The sequence below is a fragment of the Lepidochelys olivacea genome (assembly GCF_965140295.1).
Source record: "Lepidochelys olivacea isolate rLepOli2 genome assembly, chromosome: 11".
Taxonomy (NCBI): domain Eukaryota; kingdom Metazoa; phylum Chordata; order Testudines; family Cheloniidae; genus Lepidochelys; species Lepidochelys olivacea.
Genome location: NC_140421.1, coordinates 39068848 through 39082907, shown reverse-complemented (window position 1 = coordinate 39082907; position 14060 = coordinate 39068848). Strand labels below are relative to the sequence as shown.

At 41.6% G+C, this 14060-nt stretch overlaps 1 protein-coding gene across 1 annotated transcript in view; it reads right to left on the bottom strand.

The window, feature by feature from the left end:
- Positions 1-13690, bottom strand: part of LOC311528057 (uncharacterized protein) — a 70412-nt gene extending 56722 nt beyond the window's left edge. Inside the window, exons 1-7 of the mRNA XM_084642675.1 lie at positions 13654-13690; positions 10160-10329; positions 6802-7370; positions 5748-5768; positions 3451-3510; positions 2032-2085; positions 1650-1694 (exon numbers count right to left, since the gene is read on the bottom strand). Coding sequence (XP_084498801.1) covers positions 1650-1694; positions 2032-2085; positions 3451-3510; positions 5748-5768; positions 6802-7370; positions 10160-10316 — 906 coding nt within the window. The 5' untranslated portion in view covers positions 10317-10329; positions 13654-13690. The remainder of the gene's footprint in view (positions 1-1649; positions 1695-2031; positions 2086-3450; positions 3511-5747; positions 5769-6801; positions 7371-10159; positions 10330-13653) is intronic.
- Positions 13691-14060: the final 370 nt, after the last annotated feature.

The following is a 14060-nucleotide window of genomic DNA, read 5'->3' as shown; positions in this document are numbered from 1 at the left end:
ATTTTATCTTGTTGATTTTAGACCAATTCTGCAATTTATCAAGGTCATTTTGAATTCTTATGCTGTCCTCCAAAGTGTTTGCAAACCCTCCCAGTTTGGTGTCATCCACAGATTTTATAAGCATACTCTCAACTCCATTATTCAAGTCATTAATGGAAATATTGAATAGTACTGGACCCAGGACTGACCCCTGCGGTATCCGACAAAATACCTCTCCCCAGTTTGTCAGTGAACCAATGATGGCTACTTTTTGAGTATGGTCTTTCAACCCATTTTCACACACCTGATACTAATTTATTCTTGACTACATTTCTTTAGTTTGCTTATAGAATGACATGTGGGACTATGCCAAAAATCAATATATTTCATGTTGACAGTTGCTCCCCATCCAGGCCAGGCTGGTGACTTTGTCCAAAAAGAAGCTGAACTCTGGCGGGATTCAAATCCACATCCTTTGAATACCCTCTCAGATCTAGAAAGCCAATGCACTATCCATTGTGCTTCAGAGCCTCTGTTAGTTAGCAGGCCACTAATTCACTTAATATGTGCCCTATTAATTTTGTATTGTTCTAGTTTTTTAATCAAAATGTCATGCAGTACCAAGTGAAGCACGTAACAGAAGTCTATTAAATCAACACTATTACCTTTATCTACCAAACGTGTAATTTCATCAAAAAAAGATATCAAGTTAATTTGACAGGATCTATTTTCCATAAACTCAAGTTGATTTGTATTAATTATATTACCTTCCTTTAATACTTTATTACTTGAGTCCAGTATTAGCTGCTCCATTATCTTGCCTAGGATCGATGACAGACTGACAGGCCTATAAGTTCTGGATCATTCCCATTATCCTTTTAAAATATTGCACAATATTATCTTTCTTCCAGTCCTCTGGAATTTTCCTAGTGTTCCAAGACTTATTGAAAATCACCATTAATGGTCCAACAAGCTCCTCAGTGAGCCCTTTACAAATTCTTGGATGCAAGTTATCTGGACTTGGTGATTTAAAATGTCTAACTTAATCGCTCCTGTTTAACATCCTCCTGAGATACTAGTAGAATGGAAAGAGTGTTAGCCATATCCTATGATGATGATATCTTCTGTTTTTCCCCAAATATAGAACTGAAATAGGTATTGAATACTTCTTTCTTTTCTGGATTATTATTGATAATTCTACTGTTTCCATTTAGTAGTGGACCAATACCACAGTTAGGATTCTTTTTGTTCCTAATATAGTTAAAAAATCCTAATTCTTATTGTTCTTAACTCTGCTGGCCATACTCTTCTCCATCTGTCCCTTTGCTTCCCTAATCAATTTTCTTCAATTCCTAACAAGGAAGATTGTAAACTGAATATATCAAATATAGAAGATTAAATCATTTGAAGGGAGTATATAACCCCAATGGAAGTGTGTAATTGTAACTCCCATTACTATTAAATAAGAGTTAAACACATTCTTTAAACAACAATACTCCTTTTCAGTTTTTCTAACTCTTTTTTATTTCTTGTGTTAACGAATCACTGGATGCTAAACTGGACCTGAAAACTCTGCTTGGCTATTATAATGTTTATTGCAAACATGGGATCACATCCTTGAAGTAAATGAACAATGTAATGACTAGAGAAAATACTGATTTCCTTTTTACCTCTGTTCCATCTTTTCCTGGAATTCCATTGAGACCTGCATCCCCCTATGAAGAATCCAACATCAAGATCAGTCAAACAAGGAAAATGTAATGTTTTGACCTGTACTTACATTGTTCTCTTTAGTATAATTTAGTACATAGTAAAGGATGCATACCAGCTCCCTCTTCTAAAGTTTTAATTATCTTATATGCAAAATACTAACATAGAAGTTCTGTTTGCAAATTACATTAATGTGTATTTTTTTACTTCAAGAGAAAAGAAGGACTAAATAACTTAGATGAACTATTCCAGTTCATAAATGCTAAGTACATACATTACTATTCTTTCAGTTCAAATGAAAATATTGGATGCTTTTACTAAATCTTTAAAAAGACATGCCACCTTTACTCCTTTCTGGCCAGGAGCCCCATCATCACCTGGACGACCCTTTTTACCCTAAAAACAGCAAAATAAAAAAGTTATGTAATAAAACAGTCACATATCATATGCCCCACATCCCAAATTCTGTATAAATCATTCAGTACTTTTAGACAGGTTCAAGTAACTTCACCACAAAAGGAGTTATTAAATAAAATGATTTTTTTGGCAATGTATGTAGTACTTTAGGAATTATATTTTGGTCATTTGTTTCCTGAACCTTAAACAAACCAGTGTAGTTATCACAGATGTCAAACAGCATGTCTGGGAGGGACATGCTCACCTGCACAGAAAACCTGTTTTCTTCTTAACATTGCTGTAAAGCACCTAGGACTGATTTCATCTGAAAACAGATGCAGATGTTTTTGTAGAGGTCACAGTTGTTCATTTTAGCACTGTTTAAATGATGCATGTTTGTATTGAACTTTTTGAAAAGTATGCTTTCATATAAAAGATACCTGTGTTCTTCAAGTAGTGATATCTTATTGTAACTTAAACAAAAACTGTATAATATATATTAGTTTAAACTAAAAGTGCTAGTCTATAGAAGGAAGAGGCAGTAAAGTTTAGTGTTTGTAACAGGTCCAATGAAAAAAAGTAGTCAAGACTGCTGGGTTCTATTCCTAACTCTGCCTCAGACTCTGTGACCTTGGGCAAGGAATATATAATCCTTTTATACTTCAGTTCGATTTTAATGAGTATAATAGTGGGCTGTTCAAAGGCTTCAGGATTCAGTTTGACAGCTAAACCCTGCAGTTTAGTTCATTGGGACTGACAATGAAACAATCCTGCATCTTTGCTTGGAGGGTCTAGTTCGATGTACTCTCCAAAGGAAGCCCCCTCTTCTCTATATGTACCTCAAGCCAGTTCCCTCTTGAGTTGGAAATTCCTAATGTTTCACCCTCCAGGATTTCCTTTCTCTCTTTTTTTTCTCCTTACCTCTTGCCTCAAAGCAACTCAGTTTTTTTATACTCCTGATTTGGAGCTAATGAGTCATCTGGTCTGGCTGTCAGACTGAATCAGTAGAATAACTCTGCACTTCCACAGAGATGAAGCCTTCTTTTTGCCCTTTAACCATGGGTTTGTTTTTTTTTTGTACATCTGCTATGACCAAAGCAGATCTCTGGCAGATCATAAATCACATAGCTGTTCCCTTTTAGAAAGGAGGATCTCATGAATAGCAGGCAAACTTTCCGCACATTTCTCATTGATCTGACACTTCCACACGGTGTAAGTACAAAGAAATACTACTTATAGCTCTAACTTTGTCTCATGGATCAGATTCAGAGGATTAATCAAAATGCCTAGAACAAACTTAATAGCAAATTACATTATGCATTATTCACTAAGACAGAAGGAAAATGAGAAATGACAGCTACTTACGGCAGGGCCAGGAAGGCCTCTTTCCCCTTTCTCACAGTTACATGTGGGAGCTTGGGGACACTTTGAATGAAAATGTTCACAGCAAATCAGTGCACTTTAATGGGTAAGCCAGAAAACATTGCAACATTTCAGTTTCCATATAGGTAATCTACAAGCACCAATGAATTACTTCTGTAGAATAAACAACTTTGTATCTTTTAATTGCATTCAGTTACTTTACCGCTCATAAGTAATGTGGTCGTCCCACACCCAAGCCAAGAAATCCTTTATATCACATCACATAATCATGACTTTGCCACAACCCCCTTGTAAGGGGTAGCATGTTGTTGTGCAGCATGGTGGTGGTGGGGAATGTAATAACTCTGTGCTGCTCAACCCACCTTACACAACTACCTGTTGTAGGGGTAGCTGGTACAGGGGAATAAGGGGGCACCATACATCCTTACACCCCCTTATTCCATTGCACAGGCATGCAGGATGGGTCATAATCTGACCTTATAGAAATGCATAAACAAAATGCTTATATGCAAATTAATATAATCTAATTAATAAAATTAATTTTAATAAATGTCCTGCATTTTTTCTCTTTACTTTGCATTTATATTGTGTCAGTGGATCACTGATCCACAGTGATTATATGTAGTTACTTTTTTTATGCTTCCAAACCATAAAATATGAAGACTCAATACATATGGAAAAAGTTTTTAAAAATTATTTATTAAATCTCTATTCAACTTTAAGACTTAGACAAGTGGGCACCCCAAGCATCATTATCTGAATATCCCAGATAATGTGCCTCCCAAGGACAACAGCATGTAATCCATTTTAGGGTTTTGTACTGTCACACATCACCATCATATCTGAATGCCTACAGGGAAGTTTGATTAGCATAGCAAGATCCCTAGAGGACTTCATGGAATCATTTGGCTTGTCTTCCCTCTCAGGTTATAGGAAGCTTTGCTTAGAGCAGGATTTTTCTGGAGAGGGCAGGAGAGGAGAAGTTATTGTCAATGTCATTCTTTTTATGGTGTTTCTTGTTGTGCGTTGGTTCTCATTCCTTTTGTTTTCTCTGTGTTTATTTTCAACCCTACTAATTGTGCATAGGCCTGGAGATCATTTGTTTTGCCTTGCACATCTCTATTGATATGGAATAGCATGTTAATGTCATCTGCAAATCCAACGTCCTTTAACTTCTGTTTGAAAATCCATTTTATGTCACTTGGCTCTTTTATGGTCTTTCTTATTACCCAATCTACTGCTGTAAAAAGATTGTGGGTGACATAAGACATTCTTGTATGACGCCTGTAGTAACATTGAACAAGAAATACCAATCATACTTTTCAGGACAGACATAGAACAGTTCCAGTGTTTCACGTATGTTGGCAGAATTGTAAATACACCAGGTGGAACAGATGAATACATTACAGCCAGAAAATCAAAAGCCAGACATGCCTCTGTAACTTTAAGTCTGATCTGGAGAAATAGAAATCTTGCCCTCCAAAGTAAACTTAGAATATCTAATGCAATTGTAAAGTTGGTCTTAGTATATGGTTCTGAAACTTGAAGACTTATTAAGATGCTACTATCTAAACTCCAATTTTTCATAAACAGCTGCCTTAGACAAAACTTCTATTAGATCTCCAGAAAAAAAATCACAAATGAAGAACACTGGAGGAGGATGAAACAGAAGCCGACAGGACAGGAGATTACAGAATGAAGGATTGAGATGGCCGTGAAATACACGGAAGAAATATACAAACAATGTAACAAGACAGGCATTGGAACACCCAGGGAAAAAGATGACAAGATACACCAAGGATAACATGAAAATGCACAATAGAGGCAGAATTGAAAGCTATCAAAATGACATGGGAAGAAGCTTAGACTGCAGCAGGAGATCAGTAAAGATGGAAGGCTGTGGAATATCACTATCTATATCTATACATAGGGTTAGGGTTTAGGGTTAGGGTTATTACTTAGGCTTTATCTGATATCACTATATATTTGAGATATTGTTCCTCTTTGAAAATGTAAAGTATGTCAGGCCACAGAAATTTGTAGTTTCTCTAATTCTTGTAAACTATTTAAATTTAGAAAGAAATAAAGGCTCCAATCCTGCAAAGACTAACATATGAAACCTTACTCACATGAGTAGCCCCATTGAATTGTATCTCATTATCTAGTCCCTCATAGTTATTTTTCTATTACATGAATATTTATTACATTACATATACTATTTACAGGACAGCATGATTAAATAGCAATTCTCATATTTTGTTTACCAGTTAATTACTTACCCCTTCTTCAGCCAGATCTTTCTGTGAAGACAGACATTGAAAACAAAATTAGAAATTAGAGGTCATAATCCACCTATAGAGGAAAAAATGCATGTTGCTATCCAGAAAGCCAAGAATGTTGTCTATCTTTTTCCTTTGAGCATAAGCTTTCGTGGGCTAAAACCCACTTCATCTGATGAAGTGGGTTTTAGCCCACGAAAGCTTATGCTCAAATAAATTTGTTAGTCGCTAAGGTGCCACAAGTACTCCTGTTCTTTTTGCAGATACAGATTAACACGGCTGCTACTCTGAAACCTGTCTCTATCTTTGATTACAGTGAGTGAAATCTATTCCTTGTTCAGCAACTAATTAACACAATTTCAAGTTATTAAAAGACTTCCATCAAATTCTCTAATCTATTTTATATTTCAGTTCCTATTTTGTAACGTTAACCCACACATAAGCATACACACACTAATCCTTTCAGTCAAACTAATGCTGTCAGAAAGTCTACTATGACTCCAATGATATAGTAAGTAATAGCAAGAGAAAACAGTGATGAAGAGCAGGAAACTTTCAGGTCTGGAATCACATTTGCTTCTCGACTCCCTGGTAGGTTTTCCAGTGGACACTTATAGAGATTTAGGGTCAAATTCAGATATGTGCTAAGTGGACATGCCTCTGTTAAAGTCTATGGAGGAGTGCTTATGCCAGAGGTGAATCTGGTCTCTGTGACTAAAACAATATAAACTCTCTGGCTTGTTGCAGAAGAAAGAATTAGAATGTTAATTATCTTTTTAAACAAAGAAAACTAAAAAAAGTTTTAAAATACCTTTCCTGAGGAAAAAAATAATAAAAATATCCCACATCATGGAGGAGAGTGAGGGAGAAACTTGTGCTTTGGAATGATGACAAATGGCAAATGAACTGTATTAGATTGGAATTTAGAGTGTTGCTTCTACCCATAAAATACTGATTTTTTTTTAAAAGAACACCAAAAATTAAAAACACTCAGAAGAGAGCAGCTTTTTAAATATTTGGCTAGAATAGTTTCAAATCTTTGGTCCATACATACCATTTCTTTCACAATTTTCTCCACAACTCCTTTCTCTTGGAGGTTGAAAACAAACCTTGATGCTGGGACACTGGCCAGAAGTCGAAGCTTGGCAGCATTGGCCACCTCCTCAGCCACTCTGGTCATTCCTACTGTGAAGAACACAATTCCTTGATGCTTAGCATCAGCAGTAGCTGCAAAAATATCTGGATTTCTTGGATGATCCACTCCATTTGTCAAGAGCACAGCTGCTTTCACACTGCCATGAGTCCCTTCAGTCATGTACAGTTGTGTGAGATTGGTTATAGCATATGTTGTGTAGGTACCATGGCCTATGTAGGTTATGGGAGCAATGCGGGATTTGAAAGCTTCAGGACCTTTCCAGTCTCGGAAAGTTTGCTCTATGAGAACAGTGCTACTGTACTGAAGTAAGGCCATCCTCCAGCTGAGAGTACGTCCAGAATTGACTTGAGCTTCTTTCATACTGTTCACTGTTCCTAATACAAATTTTTTCTGTTGTTCGTGATTATAGTTCTTAGCACTTTCTGAACTGTCCAGTAGAAAAGCTATTTCAAGAACGCAATCTTCATCTGGAATAAATTTGTTAGATAAGTGAGTTTAATTACATTAGGAAGCTAAGTTACTCATAAAATGATATATTTGTATGTACATAGTAGGCTTTGAAAGTGGAAATCCAATTTTCTGGAAGTTTTAGAATACTTGCATAATAAACGTAAGGATGAGGAACCTTCTGAAATTTGGGAGAGGTTTAGAGTCTATGGGATGAGGAACCTTCTGCAGTTGGGGGGAGACCTTCTTGGGGGAGAAGAAACCTTCTGAAAGTGGTACGATCCTCTGGCATGAGGAATGTTCTGAAGATATTTAGACCTTCATTCAGAACTCCTACCTGGTATCTTACCAGGGCGGGGACACAGAAGATCGAGGGTGGGCAAACTACAGCCCGTGGGCCGGGTCCAGCCCCTCAGAACTTTGGATCTGATCCACAGGATTGCCACCGCCATGGGCTGTGGGCTGCTCCCAGAAGCAGCCGGCACCATGTCCCTGCGGTCTCTGGTGCTGGGATGTGAGGTGGAGGGCACTGCATGCTGCTCTTGCCTGTGGGTACCTCCCCCGAAGTTTCCATTGGCCAGGAATGGGGAACCATGGCAAATGGGAGCTTCAGGGGAGATACCCACAAGCAAGAGCAGTGTGCGGAGTCCTCTGCCCCCGCCCCCTCCGGCAGGGGCCTCAGGGATGTGGTGCTGGCCACTTCCTGGAGCAGCACAGGGACAGGGCAGACAGGCAGGAAGCCTGCCCTGGCCCCGGTGCGCGCCACTGCCACCTTGTAGCCACTCCAGGTAAGCGGCACAGGGACGAAGCCCACACCCCAAACCCCTCCTGCACCCTAAACCCCTGCCCTGAGCCCCCTGCTGCACCCCACACCTCTACCTTGAGCCCCCTGCTGCACCCCTCCTGCACCGCAACCCCCTGCCCTCAGTCTCCTGCTGCACTCCACACCTCTCCTGAACCTCAACCCCCTGCCCTGAGCCCCTTCCTGCACCCTTCCCTGCACCAATGCCCTGACCCCCTCCCGCACTGTGCACCCCCTCCTGCACCCCAACCCTCTGCCCTAGCCCTACATTCATCACTCTGCATGCAATGTCCCCACCCAGATGTGGCCTTTGGGCCAAAAAGTTTGCCCACCCCTGCAGAAGATTCACTTCTGAATGGCGAGTTGGGAGAGCTGGGTCATATTCTTGGCCTTGCCACTGATCTGCAGTATGATCTTAAGCAAGTCACTTTATCTTTCGGTGCCTTTGTTTTTATTCCTGCACTTTATCATGTGTATTTCAATTGTGAGCTCTCCAAGGTAGGCATATTGTCTCTCACTATAATGTGGGCATACTGCGCCTAGCATAATTGGTCCCCAACCTCTGTTGGGACCTCTAGAGGCTACTGTAATACAAATAATTAATAAATATATTCATAGACTTGCATCTCTGACTAGGTGGTGCACTGAACTTTTTAGAACACTTCATTTATCCTGCTCCCATTGAGTTCAATGGGAGTACACAGGTTTGTAAACCTAAGTGTGTACTTAAAAGTTTGCAAGCTTAGGGCCTAACACAGTGCAAATTAGGTAATATTAGTGTTCCTCCCCCACTCTGAACTCTAGGGTACAGATGTGGGGACCTGCATGAAAAACCTCCTAAGCTTATCTTTACCAGCTTAGGTCAAAACTTCCCCAAGGTACAAAATATTACACCCGTTATCCTTGGACTGGCCGCTACCACCACCAAACTAATACTGGTTACTGGGGAAGAGCTGTTTGGATGTGTCCTTCCCCCCAAAATACTTCCCAAAACCTTGCACCCCACTTCCTGGACAAGGTTTGGTAAACAGCCTCACCAATTTGCCTAGGTGACTACAGACCCAGACCCTTGGATCTTAAGAACAATGAACAATCCTCCCAACACTTGCACCCCCCCTTTCCTGGGAAATGTTGGATAAAAAGCCTCACTAATTTGCATAGGTGACCACAGACCCAAACCCTTGGATCTGAGAACAATGAAAAAGCATTCAGTGTTTTACAAGAAGACTTTTAATAAAAAATAGAAGTAAATAGAAATAAAGAAATCCCCCCTGTAAAATCAGGATGGTAGATATCTTACAGGGTAATTAGATTCAAAAACATAGAGAACCCCTCTAGGCAAAACCTTAAGTTACAAAAAAGATACACAGACAGAAATAGTTATTCTATTCAGCACAATTCTTTTCTCAGCCATTTAAAGAAATCATAATCTAACACATACCTAGCTAGATTACTTACTAAAAGTTCTAAGACTCCATTCCTGTTCTGTCCCTGGCAAGAGCAGCATACAGACAGACACAGACCCTTTGTTTCTCTCCCTCCTCCCAGCTTTTGAAAGTATCTTGTCTCCTCATTGGTCATTTTGGTCAGGTGCCAGCGAGGTTACCTTTAGCTTCTTAACCCTTTACAGGTGAGAGGAGCTTTCCCCTGGCCAGGAGGGATTTCAAAGGGGTTTACCCTTCCCTTTATATTTATGACAATTAGTTTTCTGAAAACCTAAGAAAATTGCTTCTGAATAAATGTCTATCTGCCACTTTTCTTTTACTGATAATACCATGGCTGATAGACAAAAATATTGAGAATGTAACACAAGAATCCTCCAACCTTGCTCTTTTAAGCTCTTCTTCTCTCACCCAAATGAACTATACATCTAAGTGTAAAAATATGGCAAATGAAATTGTAAGTGGGAGTAGCTCTGCAGGTTGTAAATATACTGCTTTAAGTGCAAGTTAACTATACAGTCTAGAATCTGAATAAATGTTAAGAAAAAAATGTGTTAAAATTCACCTTGATCACTTGGACTGGGATATTTTTCTACAGTATTTGACAGAAGATGCTTAGATTTTTGTCGTCTTACTCCATCTCTTTTGTCTTCATTGAGATTTTGTGCCAAAAACACATGCTGTCCTAGTATCCACAAAAGCCACCAGAATCTGTAGAACATGTTTTGTTTTCTCCTAAACAACACAAAATACAGTGATGATGCACATTATTTGTGCTGCACAAGAACAATGAAGTATGGGTCTGCTTTGCTCCAATGGTAGAAACAGAGGTTAATTCTTTAACAGCAGTACATGCGCCAAGCAGAACATTCAAGGGTTCTATTTGTACATTTATTTACTGTAACAGCTACTGTTAGTATGAATGGGAATTACTTACCTAAAGTCTAACAAAAAGGATGGGAGAATAAATCTTCAAAACAGTAACTTAAAAAAAGTCAAATGAAAAGTTAGGTATTTTATTGCAGTGTATTAAGACCTAGATTAAGTTTTATGCCTACCTTTATCTTAAAGATAAAGTGATTCATGTATGAAGCAAACAGATAGTCCTTGTGAAACCCTTAGGCTATCTTCCAACAAAGATTACATAAGAAAACCTTTACATATACCCAGTGAAATATTTTAAAAATAGAAAATAACCACCCCTAGGACTCAAGTATTATGCCAATTTACAGATGGAGAAACTGAAATAGATCATAAGGCTCAAATTGTCAAAACTGTTGGTACTTGTGGGTGCCTGGATTTGTGGATGCCCACCTTCAGACACCTTCAAGCATTGGGTGCTTTGTGAAAGGACACACAGCAAGGCTGTACTGGAGCTGGGAGTAGACTTTCAGAGTTGCTGGCTGTCAGCAATGCACACAATCCACTAGACTATGTTGCCTCTTGCTACTTCCATCTACCACTCTGTTAGATGGAAGTAAATTGGCTATGAAACCAGTTTTTCTGGAACGCTGAAGAAATTCCCTATTCAGTCACTCTGCCTGTGTTTACTGTAACATTTTTCTTCAGATTTCCTAATCTTGAAATATCACTAGTACTGCTCCACCACTGGTAGCTATGATGGGAGCAGTAGTGTAGTCCAGCCACCATCAGCACCTTGACCACCAGCTCTTCTCAGCCTGAACAAGAGCCCGTATAATACTTGAAACTAGTTGTAATTTATTTTTTATATTGATCCTATTTGAAGTTGCATGGATGCCTTTTAAAATAATCAAGATTTCCCCTTCACATGGACCAGGTGCATGACAAGGCTGGATAGGCTTGTTCTTTTTTTCTGAAGCATGGTGTATGCTGTATGAACAAGGAGAGCAGCCTAGTAAATGGAATAATTCTCTGGCCTATGGCAGCTTCCAGTCACTTAACCTCTGAGCATTTATAACACGATATAATGGCTCAGATTACATCACAAACTTCCACATATATTTTAAAATCCGGTTCCTGTAAGAAGGAGCTGTTTTTAATCTTCTACGCACAGGAATTTCCTTCATGCTGCCACCATGATGATATTGTATTTGATAACAGAAACATACTAGAGCCGTTTTCAAGCACAATGTAAATAGGTTCAGTACTTGACACAAACTGATATTATAGGCACTTTCACGGTATTTTTAGAAAAAGTAAACCAGAAAAACACTCTCTCTCTCCCTCTCTCCCTCTCTCTCTCTCTCTCACCAGCCTACATGGCACCGCTTTTAAAATGGGCATTTCTCAGACGGAGGTTAAAATGCGTGTACGCTCGAGATTTTAACTGTAGATGAACTTGTGGTGAATGATGATCAAACACACAGAAATTCACCCAGGAATGGTTATTCACGCACCGTTCGCAGAGCCTCCAGGGAAAGGGGAGAAGAAGGAGTGGGACCCATTCAGCGCCCCTGTTCATGTCCCTCTCAGAACAGCTGCTGCGGGGGATGAGCCATACATGGAAATCCCCAGTTCACTCGCCCCCTATTTAACCCAGCTGCTTTGGTCCTGCTCGCGGTGCAAGTCGCCTGGCGCGTAGTTGGTTGCAAAGACGGAGCGGCTGAAAGGTCCCGCGGGCGGGGGCGCTTCGGGCTCCAGCACGGACCTTCGCTCACCGTCTCGCTCTCTGCTTGAGTCGGAGCTCCCCCCTGCTGGCCTTTGCGCCCCCCCCCCCCAGCCCCCAGAAACGCAGGTGTGGGGACGGGCGAAGTCCAGACTTGCCTGCTGTCTGAATGCAACGTGCGTGGAAGTTTTGCTCCGGCAGCGAACGCAGCCTCCCGCCCGCGGTGCAGAGACCCGGCTGGGACCCGCTGTCCGTCCGCACGCGCGAGTTCGCTCTTCCCCCCCGCGCGGCCAGCCGAGCCCGAGCGCCCCGAGCAAAGCGCAAAGCCCAGCCACGGCCGCGGGGCCCTGGGGCCCCAGAGGAAGCTCACACCCCTCAGCCGGCTGCACCCCGCTCTGACACGCTCTATTGTCATTGCTCGGGGATACACGTTACCCAGCCCCAGCAGCCCTAGGGTCACTGTTCCGACCCCGTCAGAAATTGCCCCCCCCCACTAGCCATTCTGCATAATTGCGCTCTCCCTGCTAATCCTCTTCTACTGGGAACGCGCCGTATCTTTACAACTCAGTGACGGTGCCACAAGTCCGGGGGGGCGGGGGTGTGCTGGGGAGAGTCTGAGCACAACCTTCCTGTATATTATTTCAGCAACGCTCTCCCACATTAGAGCCGTGCAGTTTCCGCTGCAGCTCGTGTGTGCACCTTGCCGCCGGACAGTCATGCTAAGCCCCTTGGGAAGAAGCTGCCTGTTAGAAACGCTCCTTGCAGGAGTACAAGTAATACTGGCGCGTGCAGGCTCCCGACAGGCACAGCCCAAGGCTAGTAGTCATAGAATCATAGAATATCAGGGTTGGAAGGGACCCCAGAAGGTCATCCAGTCCAACCCCCTGCTCAAAGCAGGACCAATTCCCAGTTAAATCATCCCAGCCAGGGCTTTGTCAAGCCTGACCTTAAAAACCTCTAAGGAAGGAGATTCTACCACCTCCCTAGGTAACGCATTCCAGTGTTTCACCACCCTCTTAGTGAAAAAGTTTTTCCTAATATCCAATCTAAACCTTCCCCACTGCAACTTGAATAGAATATCAGGGTTGGAAGGGACCTCAGGAGGTCATCTAGTCCAACCCCCTTGCTCAAAGCAGGACCCATCCCCAATTTTTGCCCCAGATCCCTAAACAGCCCCCTCAAGGATTGAACTCACAACCGTGGGTTTAGCAGGCCAATGCTCTAACCACTGAGCTATCCCATATATCATACCACCATATAATGGTGGCGGGAACACATTCATCTCTTTCAGGTAGACTCCGGTTTTTCTTGCGATGGTTTAAAAGCATCGGATCTGAGGATGGAAGAAATGAGTAACAGAGTCCGGGCAGAAGCACGGACTCTTGCTTTTAAATGGGCGTTACTTCACTGCCGGTTTCCTAGCACTCCCTGCATCCAGGCACTTGCACAACAGTAACAACCAGGATTCTTACCTCGGTGCTTCGGGTGAGTAGATGGAGCGGCTCAGCGTCTAGGAGCTGGGAGTGCTGCGCTGGGCTCCGCCTTGGCTATTAGCAGCAGAGACCTCCTCCCTGCTCTAGCCACTCTATTAAGTGGGGAGGGACCAGGGACGGGCAGAGGAAACAGCAGAGTCTTGTGGGAATTAATCTCTGTAACGGGGGGCGCCAACAGAGAAAGAAAAGCAACTGGATAAAGAAAACGGAGCATTCACCTCCCCATCCACACTCACTCACTTTTCCATCCACACCTCTTCACCTCCCCATCCACACCCACTCATGTCCCCATCCACACTCTCCAGTGTGTGTGTATATATGGATTGTTCTGGACTGGCTTCCATCTGGATAAAAATGAAAACAAATGATCACTATATAAAATATGC